Source organism: Heteronotia binoei, chromosome 16 (assembly GCF_032191835.1).
Source record: "Heteronotia binoei isolate CCM8104 ecotype False Entrance Well chromosome 16, APGP_CSIRO_Hbin_v1, whole genome shotgun sequence".
Taxonomy (NCBI): Eukaryota; Metazoa; Chordata; class Lepidosauria; order Squamata; family Gekkonidae; genus Heteronotia; species Heteronotia binoei.
The window spans coordinates 31,487,763-31,506,962 of NC_083238.1; the positions used below are offsets into that span (position 1 = coordinate 31,487,763).

Here is a 19,200-nt window from a genome sequence, read left to right on the forward strand (position 1 = left end):
CTCAGCTTCATGCCCACAACCCAGTCAAGCTTCAAGGAAACTCCTTGAACCTAAATCGGTTTTGTCTCCAAAACAAACGGGGCATATAGGCAGCTTAAATCCAATTACAACTGGACTGCAGATCAGTCAAGCACTCACTAAATCACACCTCCAGCACATCTATCTGTACATTTTATTTATTTAGAACATTTTAACTTGGTCTTTCCATTTGATCATGGTCCACAAGGGGCTGATCGAAAACATTAAAACATTTGAGCAATTAAAAGAACAGTTATTCTAAAATAATTAAATACACTTCACACTAGAAGGAGAGCCAATAACTGTTTCTGCGGGCTGGCCAAACAAAACAAAGAAGTCTTCACGCACTGGCAGATGACTCAGAGAGGGATGATTCTCCCTTGGGAGGGAGTTTCAAAGTTTTGCTGCCATGACAGAGAAAGCCCCATCTATAGATGCCACAGGCCTAGCAGACATCAGAGGCATACGAGGCATCAGAAGATTACTGGAGTGAATAGGTAGGTTCATATGGGAAAAGGCACTGGAGATAGAGTCACTTAATTTGGAGGAAGGGTCTTTTAGGGGGAGGAGGAGGAGAGTTGGATTTATACCCTGCCCTTCACTCAAGAGTCTCACAGTGGCTTACAATCTCCTTCTCTTCCTCTCCCCACAACAGACACTCTGTGTGGTAAGGGGGCTGAGAGAGCTCTGAGAGAACTACTCCTGAGAGAACAGCTCTGAGAGAACTGGGACTGGCCCAAGGTCACCCATGTCAAGGAAGAGTGGGGAATCAAACCCGGTTCTCCAGATTAGAGTCTGCCGTTCTTAACCAGTTCACCAAACTGGCTCTCTCTTGGAAGGTCTCTTGGAAAACGGTTGGATTTACTCCACTATCACCAACTTCAGCGATCACAGTTACCTTTTGTAACTTCCACGTCTTTCCTAACACCTCCTATGAGGCTGTATATCTTTCGAACAAGCTCCATGTTGTTCAGCAAGGCATTAAAAGCATTGAAATAGGAAAAGCTGACTTGGTGTGAAATAGATCCACCTGCAGCCTAGGAGAGAGAAAAACACACACAAAAAATAAAATTACTTTATACAGGCATCATTATAAAGTCAGAACTCTTTATGAGGTTCATTCAATCCCACTACAGGAAGGAAAACTATAGTTATGAGTACAATAAAGACAGTCTGCGCTCTGTTACGCCGGTTCGTTTATTTGACTATCCAGAAGGACATCAAGACATTCAGACCGGAGATGTATTGTTTAGAAAATCCGTACGTCGCCTCCCCAGAGAACCTGCTCGAGCCACTGTACAAAGTGGAATATAATAAAAAACATACCATAAAAGCTGTTCACGATTAAAAACCCAGCCAGATCTCATGAAAGAGTTCTCAGGCTAGAATCGCACAATAAAAATGATGTTAAAATATCAACCCCTTAATTAAGAGCCCGGATAAAAAAAAGGAACATTTTGGCCTGGTTCCTAAAGGGCACTAAGGTAGACACCAGGCAGGCCTCAAGGAGAATAAGATATTGGATTTATATCCCACCCCCACTCCAACTCTCAGAGCGGCTCACAATCTCCTTTATCTTCTTTCCCCCACAACAGACATCCTGTGAGGTGGGTGGGGCTGAGGGAGCTCTTACAGCAGCTGCCCTTTCAAGGACAACTCTGGCAAGAGCTATGGCTGACCCAAGACCATTCCAGCAGCTGCAAGTGGAGGAGTGGGGAATCAAACTTTATTGTCCCAGGTAAAGAGTCTGCACACTTAATCACTACACCAAACTGGCATTCCACATGAGGTGACACAAGGGTTGCAAGATCCCAACCTGGATCTGGCCGCCAGTGGGGGATAGGTGGGGCAGGGTTGTCAGATCCAGGTTGGGAAACTCCTGGGGATTTGGGGATGGTGCCTGGGGAGGACAGGGACCTCAGTGGGGTACAATGCCATAAAGTCTATCCTCCAAACCATCCGTTTTCTCAAGGGAAACTGATTTGTGTAGTCTGGAGATGAGCAATAATATGGGGAAGGATCCCCCGGCCCAACCTGGAGACTGGCATCCCTAGGCATCACCACTGAAAAAGCCCTCTCTCTGGTAGCCACGTACCTCACCTCTGAAGGTGGGGCACAGAGAGCAGGGCTTCTGAGGAAGATCTGAGCTGGTGGGCTGGACTGTAGGACAGAGATGGTCCTTTAAGTACCCTGGTCCCCAAGCCATTTCAGTTCTGAAAGGTAAGAACTAGCACTTTGAATTGCACCTGGAAACCGATGGACAGCCAGTGCAGATCTTTTACCACAGGCTGGGATTAAGGGGAAAAAATCCTTTCAGGAAGATACACACTATAGAAATTATAGCAGATAACCTGAAATACTGAATAACGAAGCATTTTGGATAAACAAGAATCAACTAGGTCGCTTAACCTTGATTGAGTGTGCTTCCAATGCAGCTGTTCTCAAAGAATTCCACACACTCGCAGAGCAATAAAGTGATATACTTCAACTGATCTACTCCTTACAAAAGACCTTGAAAGAGAAGACAAGTCTTATAAGACTTCCAAGTCTTATAAGAGGTCCTCAAATATTCTGCTCTGCAATACTGTCTTAGGGGGGGGGGGGAATTCAGCAAGACTCCAACAGCCTGCATTGCCCGTCCCACCCCCACCCCCCCAGCAGCAGAGGATATATATCAGTGTATGCATGTATAAAACACTTGTCATCTTAAATATGTTTAAGAATACTGGACTCATTCAGCATTTTTCAAGGGCCTTAAGGCAGATGCCCTAAATGCTCTGCTGAACTGGAACACTGTTATAGTTGGAAGAGAACATGACAGATCTCATTTCTTTCTCTAGTGAACAAAACAGAATGAAAACTTTGATTATGCGCAGACTCAAGGAACTAAAAACGTTATTGAAAGTAAACCATTCCCCAAGTACTGGCTGAACAATCAGCCAGTAGATAGATATTTATATAGGCTTCCCCCTAGGAAAATCCCAGAATTGCAGTAAAATCCACCCTGTATAATGTGTAGTGCTGAATTCCCAATACTGACAGAAACATGTTTCTATTTGAACAACATCCATAGACAACTTGAGTCTGAGATTTCTTGCCTCCTACCGAGACTAAGTTTTCTTCCACAAAAGGAGTGAGCATGTGGGAACGAATGGTGACCATGATGTCGCTAAAATCCAAACCGGTAATCATGCCAGTTTTGTTTTTATCTTTCAGTGCAAAAGCTTGCCGTGCGTGCTCTAACTGCAGCTCCTGAAAAAAGAAAAAAGAAATAGGAAATGGATGCAAAAAGAGTTTCTGCTACAACAGTTCGTAAGAAGGATCAGAACAATTCACCACTCCATAGGCCATTTATCAAAATAAAAAACTAACCACTTCCAAAATGCTACCATTGCAACTGTCAGAAGAATGCTAATCTGTGCAAGACACAACCATCTTTGTCTGTGGCCCGAACTGCTAGAAGGTGATATAGACCAACTCAAAGAGCCAAGGCTAGAAATAAGGACTCAAGCTTATGTTTTCTTTTGTGCACAAGATGTAGACTTGCTCACAACTTTAATACTACTAGCTTTTTTCATTCACAAAGTAGAATTTTTGCTCACTGCACTGTGGCACTTAGAGGGAACTTTGGAAAGAAGCTCCTTGTTGCATTTCTAATATCATATTTGGTGGCATGTGGTTTTAGTGTGGTCATTCAACTTCCCTCCAAGCAAATACATTGACTACATCTTACTAAACATGGTGATTTAAGACTTCTGCTAAGTGACTTTAAACTACACACTGGAAAACTCATATCACTTCATCAAGTGCATCTACTATATTAAGAATTTGCTAAACAGTGAAGAAGAGGAGGAGGAAGAAGAGGAGGAGGAAGAGGAAGATGATGATGATGATGATGATGATGATGGTGATGATGATGATGATGATGATATTGGATTTATATCCCACCCTTCACTCCGAAGAGTCTCAGAGCGGCTCACAATCTCCTTTACCTTCCTTCCCCACAACAGACACCCTGTGAGGTGGGTGGGGCTGGAGAGGGCTCTCACAGCAGCTGCCCTTTTAAGGACAACCTCTGCCAGAGCTATGGCTGACCCAAGGCCATGCTAGCAGGTGCAAGTGGAGGAGTGGGGAATCAAACCCGGTTCTTCCAGATAAGAGTCCGTACACTTAACCACTACACCAAACTGGCTCTCCAGTTACTAAAGACAGTTACTAAATGTGATTTGTAACTTTCTTGTTAAATGACTATCAGACTTTATTTATTTTTGTTTATTTTATTTATGGGATTTCTATCCTGCCCATCCTCCCAAAGGCAACTTTAAAAAGTTGGTATCACTATATCAAGTAATCAATTTTGCTTAATAAATTAAACTTCAACATCTGAATCCGGGATAGAACCACCACCTCTCACCGCTAAGAGGAGCTACGAATATCATGGGATCATCAACAGAAAAAGAAAGATCCCACTATATTAAAATTTATAGCACCATAAAATGTTTTAAATGTATTTTATCGTTTTAAATTGTTTTATTTAACTGATTGCTAGCCGCCCTGAGTCCGCTTGCGGAGAGGGTGGGATATAAATTCAATGTAAAATAAATAAATAAACTTAAAAGTTTTAGAACAAAGCAGGAGTCAAGTTGCTTTTACTTTCTTAGTGGGTTGTGAAAACTGCTATAATGCTTTTTAAAGAGTAGAGTAGGGGGCACTGGGATTGGAACCAAGGGAGACAGCGGCCGAAAAAAATTTGGCAACCACTGATCTAGCTGAACTTCCTGTTTCACATTGCCAACCAGATGCCTCTGAAAGGTCTACAAACAAGGCATGGAGAATAAAGCCTGCCTGTATTGATGCCCCCCCCAAGCCTATATGGAGGTTCCATTTAGACATTGTGGCTAATAGCCATTGACTGATTTATCTGCCATTAATGCCACTAATTCTCCTTTAAAGCTGACTAAATTAGTGGCCATCATTACAGCTCCAACAGTGAATTCCACGTGATAGCTGCTCTTTGAGTGAAGAAATACTTCTTTTGTCCATCCTAACCTACCATACATCAACTTTCTTGGGCACACTGTGATTTCTAGCATTATAGGAGAGGGATAATTTTTTTCTCTATTCAGCTTCTTTCATCCAGGCACTATCTAAAAACACACACAACATGTCTTCCCTTAGTCGCCTTTTCTCTAAACTAAAAATGCTCAAATTTTGTAACATTTCCTTGTTGGATAAATTTCTGCATCTTCTCTAAAATGATGGTATCTTTTTGGAGACAGGGTCCTGTATGCAGTACCCCAAAGGCTGTGGCACCATAAATTTGCCCATGGGCATCCCAAACCTATTTTTTCCATTGACTTTCCTAATTATCCATAGCATAATATTACTGCTACCACACCCTAAGTCAACATTTAAACTCAGCTATTCCCAAGAATCTCAAGATCTCTTCCCTGGGTAGTTACTGCCAGCCCCGATCCTACTGTTGTTTATTTAAAGTTAGGATTCTTTGTTCCATTTACTTACACTGAATTTCATTTGCCATGCTGTTACACTTCTGGAGCTCTTTGTATCTGCTTTGTTTCTTACCACTCTGAACAATCTAGGATCACCTACAAGTATGGCCACCACAGCTCAGCTCCGTCCCCAATTCCACATAATTTATGAACAAATTAAGTGGCACTGAATGGTCCTTACACTGACCACTAAGGAATTTATTACTGACTGACTTTCACTACAAAGTCTGTGAAACATTTACTCCTGTTGTTCAACCAGTTTCTAATCCATAAAGACCCATCATCTTATCCTGTCACTGCTAAATTTACTCCAGAGCCTTTGGTAAGGGACTTAGTTTTTAAAAATTTTCCTTAATTTTAAGTGTGTAGTATCTTCCAGATCACTCCTGTCCACATGCCTGTTAACCCGCTCAAAGAACTCCAAAGGACTAGTGAGTCACTACTTGTCTTCAGAGAAACCATGCTGATTCTTCCTCGGCACAGCTTGTTCCTCCATGAGGTTAATAATTCTGTCTTGGTTCCCAATCTACCTGGCAAAGGCATTCCAATAACTGCCCAGTAATTTCCTGGGTCTCCTCTGGTTCTTTTTAAAAAAAAATAACATATTTATTGCCTTTCAATCCTCTGAAAGGTAAATTTTAGCAATGGATTTTATATAGGGGAGGGACGGTGGCTCAGGGGAGGGACGGTGGCTCAGTGGTAGAGCATCTGCTTGGTAAGCAGAAGGTCCCAGGTTCAATCCCTGGCATCTCCAAAAAAGGGTCCAGGCAAATAGGTGTGAAAATCCTCAGCTTGAGCCCCTGGAGAGCCGCTGCCAGTCTGAGAAGACAATACTGACTTTGATGGACCAAGGGTCTGATTCAGTATAAGGCAGCTTCATATGTTCATATATTAAGAATCAAGTATATGCCATCTGGATCCAGTGACATGGAGCCCCAGAACTTCATATCTTCATAGTTGTATTTGATCTAGTCTTTCTAATAACACTCTCAAAACAGCAACTGCCTCATGTTTTCAGAAGGTAGCAATGTAGCTCCGCAATAGAATAGCAAGATTTAAGCCCAGCAGCACTTTAGAGAGCAACAAGATTTCCAAGGTATTCGAGAGTCAATGTTCCCTTTGGCAGATACCAGCCTTTCTTTAGCTGTCCTTCTGCCCTTTTTGTCATCAAAGGGATACAACTACCATGCAGGCTCGGTTCTTGTTTTTGTGCTTTTTGTTTAACATTTTTAGCAATATGCTTCTCATATTCTACTTTTGCCTGTCTTGTCATTTTACACTGGATTTGCCAGAAACTTTCCTCCTCCTTTTTTTGGGTTGTGTTGTGTTGGAATTTTGGGGCAGCTTTCCATTTACATCTATGCTAAAAATAATAGCATGAAACCACTGTTCCCATGTGATACAACCAGGGCTTTTTTGTAGCAAGAAGTCCTTTGCATATTAGGCCACACCCCCTGATGTAGCCAATCTTCCAAAAGCTTACAGGGCTCTTCTTACAGGGCCTACTGTAAACTCTTGGATTACTGGCTACATCCGGGGTGTCTGGTCTAATATGCAAAGGAGTTCCTGCTATTAAAAAAGCCCTGAGTACAACAATACATAAATCTCACACCAGGACCTGAGAACACCACTCAAGACCAAGTTCAGAGCCAACTCCTCTTGGCTCTATGACCAAATGCTCCCAGACACAATCATTTAACGGTAGATGGGAATTTTGTTGAATTGAATACATTCACTCATTCAGCAAGAGAAGGAAAATTGCTTCAGCAAATTCTTTTTCTTCCATGTGGCCTCTTGTAGATCCAGTAGGTACCCTGGCAAGCAAGTCTTGTAAAGCTGCTCATTATAACCACAAACTTGATTTTCTAGAATGGGTTTGGGCATGCAGATCTTTATTTTTAGAATCAGGATGTCAGAAAGTTATCCCCTGCCACGATCTTGTGGAATGGACCACATCATTCACACAACACCTCTTCAAATATACACACATCAAGACGTACAATGTGTGGCTTAAAGAGACTCACACAGGGGGAGTAACTGCAGTTGTACTTTGATTAGCCAATCATCAGCTCAGCAAGTCCCTTAGTGTGACACAAATCAATTCATAAAAAGTTCAACAGCATTAATGAGGCACAAGAAAGAGAATCATTATCATAACAAAAATATAAATAACTGACCTGTAAAAACTGAGTGAATTCTGAATAACTCAGGTGTTTCTTTCTATTATGTCCAAAGTGCAATCGGATAAACTCACAGTCCCAATTAAAAGGGATGTGATGGTGAATAATGGTCTGCCCAAATATTTCTTTTACATTTTCTTTGGGATGAAACAAAGAAAAAATTAAGTTTATTAGGAAAAAAAAGAAAATACTTCCGCCCCACCTCAAATTCTTCTAACAGGAAAAATATACTTAAGAGAAACCCATCAAACAGATAAACTTTTATGTAACAGACCTGTTTATTTTGTAAAAAGCCAACAACATACTTTGTATAGAATAGATCTTAACACTACTTGTGTATTAATACTATGTAGATCTTCAAGATCCATGATTTTACCTTATTCAGGTTTAATTAAGAAGCAATTTATTTCTTTCATTACAAATACCTGGTGCTTTGCATGCTGATATAAAATCAATGGTGTGTTTCTTGATTCTACAACGTGTTAAATTAAGGCCATATTGAAAGGCAATGAATGCCTACATTTCTGGATAACACAATATTCCTCAGACTGTGCGCAATGTGATTGAGACTTGATTATTACATTCACACTTGTCTGAATGCAACTATTAAAGAGAGGTATACGACATGCCATCCAAGTAGTGTCATTATCATCACAGAAAAATACATTAACTATTTCAAGATCATGACCAAAAATATGACCCTGAAGGAGAACATCTTAACCATGCAAAAGTATCCAATTATACTAATGCCTAAAATGCTGTCAAGGGCACAGTATTGGGTCTATTCAGACAATAGGTACCAGTGACCTGCTAAGTGTACTGTGTTCCTCTTATCTGGACCCTATCGGGAGGGGGGGGGGAGAAACAATACATACCCTCCAGCATTTCCAAAATGAAAATGGGGACTTGACTGTGACCTCTTTGTGTCTTAAGAAGGATCACTGGTAGAACCCCATCCCTCATTGTGCCTTTATTTCGCACTGCTGGAAATTCTACTCAGTAGGTTACATTCAGTTATTCTTTAATTGTGCATCTCTCACTGTTTGCTGCTTTGCAATTGTATTACATTGTATTACATATAGTATAAAATACTATGTTCTTTCGGGGAGTGCAAATTGGCATACGGAAATATACCGCATGGTCCCCCATCTAGACACTAACCACATCCAGAACTGCTCAGTTTCATCAAGATGGCTGCTTAATACTGTTTCCTTTAAACAGGGGAGCGCTTAAACATTCATGATAGCATCTAATCCAGGCTGTACCACATTTACCCCTATGTAGTGCCTTTTGAAAATTCACACCATTTCCCAATGATGTGACTAAAAAAAAAAAATCTCAGTATTTCTAGAAACAGGTTTCAGAGCCAGGAAAATTATGAATTTATATAAATGCAATAAAAACTGAACAGCCCATAACCATCCACGATTGTCCACTTGCAGGAGGTGGCTGGAGGTGTCCTGGAATTAGAGCTCATCTCCAGACAATAGAGATCAGCTCCCCTGGAGAAAATGGCTGAACTGAACTCTATGGCACTATACCCTGCCAAAGTTCCTCTCCTCTCCTCCCCAAACCCTCTCCTCCTCTGGCTCCACCCCCAAATTCTTCAGGTATTTCCCAAACCAGACCTAGCAACCATCCTCAAAACGAACGGAGAGTTAGAAGAACATCCTGAACTCTGACTAGACTCCACCCAAAAAAACATCTGTACATCTCTGTTGGCCACCTTTTAACTAAGGCAGTACAAACACAACACAGCTATAAGGATGTCTGAAGTCCAATTTAATTCCACTTAAGACCCTCAATTAATTAAATACTTTTCAAGTGATTAATCAGCTGCCTTTGAAGTGACTAAATTTAAATATATTTACAATTTCATGGTTTCAAAACTAACTTAAGTTTACAATTAGTTCTAATTTATTAAACAAAGTTTTCAAGTCATTGTTCCAAGGAGAGGCAGTCCTTAATATCTTACTGCCAACTGCCAAGAAATGCACAATAGAGGTGAGGGAGGGAGAGGAAAATGGTTCTGAGCAGTCCATCAGCACACAGCGGCCACATAGTTTCAACAAAAATACTGGACACACTGTTTGAACCTAGAGGAGTGCAGAGCCCAAGTGTAAAGCACCAGCAACCACTGCTTCATACTTGGGCTTGGTGGTACCCCCTCCAAACTCTGCCCTGTTTGGGCTTGGAGGAGGCACCACTGACCAGTTAGGGTTGCCAGCCTCCAGGTGGGGCCTGGAGATCTTCTGCTTTTACAACTGATCTATAGCTGCCAAAGATCAGCTCCCTGGAGAAAATGGCAACTTTAAAGAGTGGACTCTATGGCATTGTACCATGCTGAGATCCCTCCCCTCCGCAAACCCTGCTCTCTCCCGGACCCACCCCCAAGGTCTCCAGGTATTTTCCAACACAGACCTGGCAATCCCCATTCTACTGTAACACCTCCTTCACCTGCTGGCCTCCTTTCCTGGGAGCCATTTTGAGGGTGATGGAGGCTGGAGCAAGCCCAGCTCCTTCACCAACATCTTGGCACTTCTCCAGGCCTAGCTGTTTTCTCTTCTGGCCAGACCGCCAGAAGAACCCCGGTACCACCTAGGCTTTCTTACAAAAATACAACACAATTAAATGTTTGGTATTTTTTTCAGGTTTTTTTCCCCCCTTACAGTAGTAAAAAACACTGGACTATCTGAGCTAATACTAAACACCTGGCAGCCTTAAGTAGGATTGATTTATCTACTGCTGCAGATGTCCAGCTTCCCCCCCCCCCCCTCACACTGTTCCTTTGGGTCTCCTATGCCTTAGGAGCAGCATTTCAAAGATAATTTAGGGCTGCAGTAGGAGAGGGCAAACAGATGAAGTCCTGCCAGGGCTTTTTTTGCAGAAAAAGTCCAGCAGGAACTAATTAGCATATTAGGCCACACTCCTTGACACCAAGTCAGCTGGAACTGCGTTCCTGTATGTTCCTGCTAAAAAAAAAGCCCTGCCTGTTTCACAGGAAGGCCTTCTCTCAGCAGAAATTTGCCACAGGATTCAAGCCTGTTGCTCTCTCTAGTGAGACTCACACAGAGAAGCTGTATCTTCAAATACTACATTCACAATGCTTCCTCACAGCTCACTTAACATACCCTGCTCTTAACATAAATAAACTAAATGAAAACTGGGCTGCACACCAATTAATTAAGAGTTGGACATAACATAGGAAAAGGCTGGATGAGTAAACCTAGTATTTTTATATTAAATAATTTGCTAAACATGATTTCAGAGACCTGGTGTATCAAAAATATTTCACATGCTGTAAATCATCAATGACAGTATAAGCCCACTGTGTGCAGACATGAAAGAGAAGTGAATACAAGTATGTTGACAAGCTTGGTGTGTTCCCTCTCTCCTCCCCTCTCACACAGAAGGGTAGTCAAAGCTTCCTGGTTTCAAAAGGGTTTTGTCACACTCTAAATTTGCTGTGACAGATATATGTAGGCACCAGGGCAAACTGGAGATCAGAATCCCCCATTTGCAGGGAGGAATCAAACCAAGATTTAATCCTAACTTAAAACTCCCATTTGTGAGGAGGAGCCAGTCTCTAGTTGGCCTAGTTGCAAAGAAGAAAGAAGAAGACGACTGTAGATTTATACTCCAACCTTCTCTCTGAATCAGAGTCTCAGAGTGGCTTACAATCTCCTTTATCTTCTTCCCCCACAACAGACACCCTGTGAGGTGGATGGGGCTGAGACAGCTCTCACAGCAGCTACCCTTTCAAGGACAATTCTGCGGCAGCTATGGCTAACCCAAGAACATTCCAGCAGCTGCAAGTAGAAGAGTGGGAAATCAAACCCGGTTCTCCCAGATAAGAGTCCACACATTTAACCACTACATCAAACTGGCTCTCACACCAAACTTGGCATACTGGAAACCTATTGGTGGGCGCCCTGCTACCTATTGGCACCATGTGGAAGATCTCTGCTGTTAAGCCCTCGTGTGCGTTTAGCATATAGCTCAGATCAGAGAGGATTGTGAGGCACTCCAAAGGGATCTGTTGAGGCTGGGTGAGTAGGCGTCAATGTGGCAGATGAGGTTCAATGTGGCCAAGTGCAAAGTAATGCACATTGGGGCCAAGAATCCCAGCTACAAATACAAGTTGATGGGGTGTGAACTGGTAGAGACTGATCAAGAGAGAGATCTTGGGGTCATGGTAGATAACTCACTGAAAATGTCAAGACAGTGTGCGATTGCAATAAAAAAGGCCAACACCATGCTGGGAATTATTAGGAAGGGAATTGAAAACAAATCAGCCAGTATCATAATGCCCTTGTATAAATCAATGGTGCGGTCTCATTTGGAATACTGTGTACAATTCTGGTCACCGCACCTCAAAAAGGATATTATAGCATTGGAAAAAGTGCAGAAAAGGGCAACTAGAATGATTAAAGGGTTGGAACACTTTCCCTATGAAGAAAGGTTAAAACGCTTAGGGCTCTTTAGCTTGAAGAATCGTCGACTGCAGGGTGACATGATAGAGGTTTACAAGATTATGCATGGGATGGAGAAAGTAGAGAAAAAAGTACCGTACTTTTCTCCCTTTCTCACAATACAAGAACTCGTGGGCATTCGATGAAATTGCTGAGAAGTCAGGTTAAAATGGATAGAAGAAGTACTTCTTCATTCAAAGGGTGATTAACATGTAGAATTCACTGCCACAGGAGGTGGTGGCAGCTTCAAGAGGGGATTGGATAAAAATATGGAGCAGAGGTGTATGTATATATCTATATATATATATATATCTATATCTATCTATATAGATATATATTTGGCCACTGTGTGACACAGAGTGTTGGACTGGATGGGCCATTGGCCTGATCCAACATGGCTTCTCTTATGTTCTTATCAGAACCAAAGGAAACAATGAGACGGCCTTCTGCATTTACTTTTGTAATATTTAATCTGAAGCTAAGTCACTAACTACTTACATTTCCCACTATGGAAAAATATTCGCATACACCGTTCAGTATATTTCTCTGAACAAAAGAGAAATTAGAAACTGGGAATTAAGTTAACTTCAGTTACATTAACATATCTGACGTGGGCTGTATCACCAATTTATTAAAGTTATTCACAAAAGAAATATGCTGAGCCATGCTGTACTGCTGAGGAACCTGGAAGGTGAAGCACATCTAGGCAGAGCAGTGTATAAATGTTTATGGTCTTCAGTTCTATCAAACTGTTCACAGAAGGGTGCAGTAGGAAATAATAAACTGTCCCCTTGACAGCTGACAGAGTTGGTGCCACAAGACTGATTTATTTCCCATCCTGTTTAATATTTATTTAAGGCCCCTTAATAAGATTGTCCAAAGCTTTAGACCAGGCCATTAGGAGTATGATGATGACATCAAGCTCTATATATCTCCGCATAAGATGCCGGCTGCTGCTCCCTATCCTGGCTCAGTGCCTGAATGTGCTGGTCAAACGGCTGAGAGAAAACACTGAATCCAGGTAAGATGGAGGTGATGCTGGCTGGAAAGGCTACTGCTTTAATTGAGATTGTCCATCAGTGGAGCACAGCTTCACTGTGAAGTGAAGTGAAGTCTCTTATGAGCTTAAGAGTCTAACTGGAGCCTCACCTCCAGTTGCAGAAACAGGTGCCCATGAGAGCAAAAAAGTGTTTTGTTTCCAGCTATGTCTAGTTAGGAAACTGTCTCCCTACTGAAAGATGCCTAACCTGCCAACACTGATTCATGTTTCAGTAACTTTGAGGCTAGATTACTGTAACATGCTTTACATGGGGCTGTCCTTGAAGACTACTCAGAAACAGCAGCTGGTGCAGAATCCAGCAAATGGTGGTTCAACTCAAGGTTCGTTCCAGACGAAGACCTCAGGATTTATTATCTCCATTTCAATTTTATAACATCTTCAACAGTGGAATGAGCTTAAATGAATTATTCTGGACCTCAATGTTCATGGAAATGACTCCTGAATATTTTTATTTAGTATTTGTGAAATTCCAGTATTAATTTTATGGTGCTTTCCACCCAATTTCAATCATTTCCCATTTTACGGTAAATTTATTTCATAGGAATCAGTCCTTCATTCTATGTAATACACGCTTCTGGGGCATGTGTTACATAGAATGAAGGCTTAAATGAATTATTCTGGACCTCAATGTTCATGGAAATTACTCCTGAATATTTTTACTTAGTATTTGTGAAATTCCAATTCCAGTATCTTCCAATATTTTACTGCTAGAATCAAACATGAAGGAGACTGAGACAATTTGTTAGTTATCCTCTGAGTCGCAACTTCTTGAATCACTTACATGAGTGTGAATCACCTGCTTATCGGTGATGCAAGCGAAGAACCCTGTGAAATCTGCTATTCTTGGACTGCCTGTCTTTCACTCTGAGATTTATGGGGTCACAGAGCAATGCTGTTATGCATACTACTAGGAAGAGGTATACATCGTCTCCAGAGATTCAGCCTGCAAATAATCTAAGAGGCTTGAAAGCAGCATATAGATGAACAATGCTTTGGAATTCCTCCTTTGGGTAGCCAGGTACTGTTGAATCCTGCTCTAAATCCTCAGTTCTACAGAACTCCTCCCCAAAATATCAAACCGATCCTATTCATGTTTACCAGTTAAATTCACTGGGGCTTACTCCCAAGTAAACATGCTTAGGGCTGTACCTTTGCTGGGACCCAATGGTATTAGCCCATGTTTCTGTACATTCAAAGTAATACTGATGTAATTCCAATGCGTTTTTAAAACAATGGTAGGCTTTTTTTTTTTTTTTTACAAAATGAAAAAAATACCTACTATATTACTTGCCATCATAAATAACATGTCCTCTGCAAAGGTGCCTTTCCTATTTTGATAGCAGATAATACCTGCAGATATTACTTGCCTCTTTATTGCAGCAGGGTAGAAGATGCCTTCCATCAAGGCGAATGATGCAGTAATTTAAGGAAGGAAGTATATTACTTTTTGACGAGTTACCAAGGTCAGCAGAAATGCAGAGAGTTTCACAGCACAATATGGATATAGGGAGTTCCTGGACATTACAAGAAGTTCCAGTGTACACAGAACAAATTACATTCCTATACTGACTTTTACTGCAACAATGTGTATTCCCTGGAAAGAATAATGATAGTTCCACTATGAATTCGAAATTTTATAAATAATGGGGACACTTGTATTTCTCAGGCAGAAGACTATAGCCAGTCACAGGTAATTCAGTGCCAGAGGATCAGTCAAGGAAATCAGAATCTCATGCAGGAGACCAGGGACTTAAAACCTCCATAAAGTATATCAAGTAATAAAACTGAGTATTTTTCTTTAGATAGCTTAATTTTAATAAGTAGGAACACAGTCAAATCAGCATGCCCAATGTCAGAACTGTGATGTCAGATTCCACCACCACCACCACCACCCCCCCGACACATAAGAACATAAGTAATAGAAGTCACCATCTCAACTTAATCTACCTTATTGTTGTGAGGATTTTTTAAGAAAACAGAGCCAGTGAACTCCAACCCATGAAACAATGCTCTTACTTTAACTCCAGCTATATTTGCATGCAGTGATGTCATCACATGCCCCCCCCCGACTGGCTGGGATAATTTCCTGAAGATCTGATAAACAATATGGCATTAAAGCAGCAACCTCACCCTGATCTTTTCTCCCCTCCCCCCAAATCCTATTTCAACCCACCTGAAGACAGTATTGGCCCCAAAGTGTTCATAGGCTGACTTGGAACAAACAGATTTATTTTGCACCAGCTATTTTAGGAATATCTACCATCAAGTATGCAATGAGTGATGGTAATCATGCTGTTTGATTACACATCTTTTTTTGTGTAACAGCCAACTCTCTGAAGAAAAAGAAGCAAAATAATTTTCAAGGTAAACTACCGGGATCTATGAAGAAACACTTTGTCCCATTATTTTGAGAGAGAGTTCTGAAATACCCCTGAATTGTCCTCACCGCCTTTTCCTTAGAGCTGAAATCTCTTTAGCACTGTATTAGCAATGTTCTTACCAAAGGTCACTTCTCCATTGCCACTTTTGTCGAACAACTGAAAAGCAACAATGAACATAGCATCTGGTGTGCATAAAACTGACTCGAATGCCAGAAATTCTTGATAGGAGATCAGTCTACAATTAAAAAAACCACAAGTTTCAGACACAGAGAGAAGCAGCAACATATAAGAAACTGTTCTTCATGTGTTTGCACAAACGGCAGTGACAGAAAATTTAGCATTTGCAGACACAGTCTTAGGATCATAGAATCATAGAGTTGAAAGGAACCTCCAGGGTCATCTAGCCCAACCCCCTGCACAATGCAGGAAATTCACAAATACCTCCCCCTAAATTCACAGGATCTGCATTGCTGTCAGATGGCCATCTAGCCTCTGTTTAAAAACCTCCAAGGAAGGAGAGCCCACCACCTCCTGAGGAAGCCAGTTCCACTGAGGAAGCCTGTTCCACAGAGGAAGCCGGTTCCACGGAGGAACCGCTCTGTGAGGAAATTCTTCCTAATGTTGAACCGGAAACTCTTCTGATTTAATTTCAATCCATTGGTTCTGGTCCTACCTTCTGGGGCCACAGAAAACAATTCCACACCATCCTCTATATGACAGCCCTTCAAGTACTTGGAAAAGATGATCATATCACCTCTCAGCCATCTCCTCTCCAGGCTAAACATGCCCAGCTCCTTCAACCTTCCTTCATAGGACTTGGCCTCCAGACCTTCACCACCTTTGTCACCCTCCTCTGGATCCATTCCAGCATGTTTATATCCTTCTTAAAATGTGGTGCCCAAAACTGAACACAATACTCCAAGTGAGTTCTTATCAGAACAGAGTAAAGCAATACTTTCTGCAAGAAGATCATCAGCAAAAGGAACTAGAAGTTATGCATATCATTGGAAGAACAAAGTTAAGAGTCTAGTGGCACCTTTAAGACCAACAAAGTTTTATTCGAGGTATGAACTTTCATTTGCAAACAGACTTCTTGAATAAAACTGTGTCTTAAAGGTGCCACTGGAGTGTAATTTTATTCTGTTGCTTCAGACCAACACGGCTACCCACCTGAATATCTTCTTGGAAGAACACTAAAAGAAATTATGCAGTGGATTTTTAAAAACTCAAGATAGGTTTGCTAGAAAGGTCCCACACTCACACACACACACGAGACTTCAGATATTTGCTTCTGAGCTCAATATGCTGAAAGGACAGTTGGAGTATAAATGGTTTAATAGCGCTCAATGGAGGGGTAAGAAAAAGGTAGGATCCACCCCACTAATTTGATATTCATTCATTTCTGTTATCACTCAACAATATGTTCCATAATTAAAATTCAGTTGTAATTACTGGATCTTCACACAGTCGCTATCCTTGAACAAGATCTTTGCCTGAGCACAACTAGTCCATTTCCACTAGCTTGTTAAGCTGTAGTAGTTACAGGATTTACAGACCCCCAATCTGGCCAGTGAATCCCCCAGTCTTCACGGCTTCAATCCACCACCAGACAGCTTACCGGCAAGGGAAACTCCGCTCCCAAACAGGGACATTGTCATGCAATGTCCCTGACACAATGATGTCACTTAGAAGTTGCATCACCAACCTTGCTCATTGACACTCTGTTTTCTGGGCAAACTCTGGTTGTGTAGCCAAAAATCCAGAGGTTTTGCCCAAAACCTAGAATGTAGCACGCGACATTGGCAACATGATGACATAACTTCCATGTGATGTCATCATGAACCATACATGGCAAAAGGCTCCAAGAGGAGCTCCGGGATCCCCCTACCAGCAGCGAGGTAGGGCCTGGCAACCCTAAGTAGTTATCATTGCAGAGTCAAACTGGGGGCAGTCTGGTACCACAATAAATGCTTAACATATCTCACAACTGCAATGATAAAATGGAAAAGGGGAGAATGATGTAAGCTGCTGTGGATCCCCAATGGAGAGATAAGGAGGTAAAAATGAAATAAACAAGTAATTGTATTGTGACCTATACAAAATTTTAAAATTCCCGTGTGCAAGAATCAAATCTTGACGTTTAATCAGTTACTTGGATTGTTACAAGCCTGAAATCTATGTAAAAATTATATTTTTCAGCCCCTGACAACAACTAAGGAAACTTGCCTGATTCTTCCCATATTATATTTAATTTCATCCCCTATATGGGACTGGCAGAAAGCAGATATAACCAAAGAGTCTTTCCTCCCCAGTTAACAAGTGTGGAGGGGATCACTTTTTTAAAAATCCACGCATAGCCTAATGGGCCCTGACCTGGATAACCCAGACTAGCCCAATCTCATCAGGTCTCAGAAGTTAAGCAGGGTTGGCCCAGGCCAGTATCTGGATGGGAGCCCTCCAAGGAATACCAGGGTTGTGACGTGGAGGCAGGCAAGGGCAAACCACCTCTGAATGTCTCTTGCCTTGAAAACCCTACAGGGCCACCAAAAGTCAGCAGTGATTTGATGGCACTTTCCACCACCATAGTCTAATGGCCCAGGAAATAAGCAATTCTGAGCTTACCATGTTTACAAGAAATAAATGCAGTAATTCTGTCTTTATATAAAAACATAACTGGAAAGAACATGGATAGTATTTTTTTAAAGTGTCAGAGACCAAAGAAAAGACTATATGGAATAATCAAAGCTATGTACAAAAATTCCGAAAGAAACCAATTTATACATCCTCCTCCTAATCAGGGAACAGAGATTTTATTGTCTGAGTCTCTTCTCTGCACTACCTGTTCCGGCTGCTGGTAAAACTCACTTCTGAAAGAAGCAGCAAAACCCTTCTCAAAAACAGCAGAAAAATACAGAAAGGCAAATGTTCAGGAGAAACACACGCACAGTGAGCGTACAGTATATGCATATCCATCTCTATGTGTGTGCGTCCTCAGAACAAAAATACCCAACGGCTTCAAAGTACCCCACTGAGTTGGAAATAACTGCCCATGGAAGGGAGGTTTCACCGTTTTGAAATGGCCCACAATTGTAAAAATAAGTGGCTTACTGCTCCTCCGAAGGCAGGATTCTCTTCCCCACCCTTTTTTGATTCTACAAGAAACTGAGTGGGGGGGGGGGGGGCAGGGGGGGCTCAAATGCATGAGTTCCCTTCTTAGGGAGTGTAACTGAAGCAGCCAAATAACGTTTCATCATCATCTGAAAGAAGGCATTCACATACTTTCCCAATCAGACGTTCATTTCTTAGCCCTGTAGTCTTCAGCTTCTACTTATCAGAACATAAGATCCCTGCTGGATCAGACCAGTAGTCCATCTAGTCCAGCATTCTGTCCCACACAGTTCCTCTGGAAGTCCAACAACAGGGCAGAGGCCTCCCCCTATGTTGCTTCCTGGCACTGGCATTCAGAGGTTTGCTGCCACAGTATATAAAGGTTCCCTTTAGTCATTGACAGGCCTATCCTCCGTGAACCTGTCCAATCCCCTTTTTAAAACTGTCTAAGCCTGGAGCCATAAATAC

General features: G+C 41.7%; 1 protein-coding gene across 1 annotated transcript in view; it reads right to left on the reverse strand.

Moving 5' to 3' along the window:
- SLC25A12 (solute carrier family 25 member 12) overlaps positions 1–19,200 on the reverse strand; it is an 86,729-nt gene that overhangs the window by 44,437 nt on the left and 23,092 nt on the right. The window contains exons 4-7 of the mRNA XM_060256899.1: positions 15,744–15,859; positions 7,709–7,848; positions 3,124–3,270; positions 917–1,055 (exon numbers count right to left, since the gene is read on the reverse strand). Coding sequence (XP_060112882.1) covers positions 917–1,055; positions 3,124–3,270; positions 7,709–7,848; positions 15,744–15,859 — 542 coding nt within the window. The remainder of the gene's footprint in view (positions 1–916; positions 1,056–3,123; positions 3,271–7,708; positions 7,849–15,743; positions 15,860–19,200) is intronic.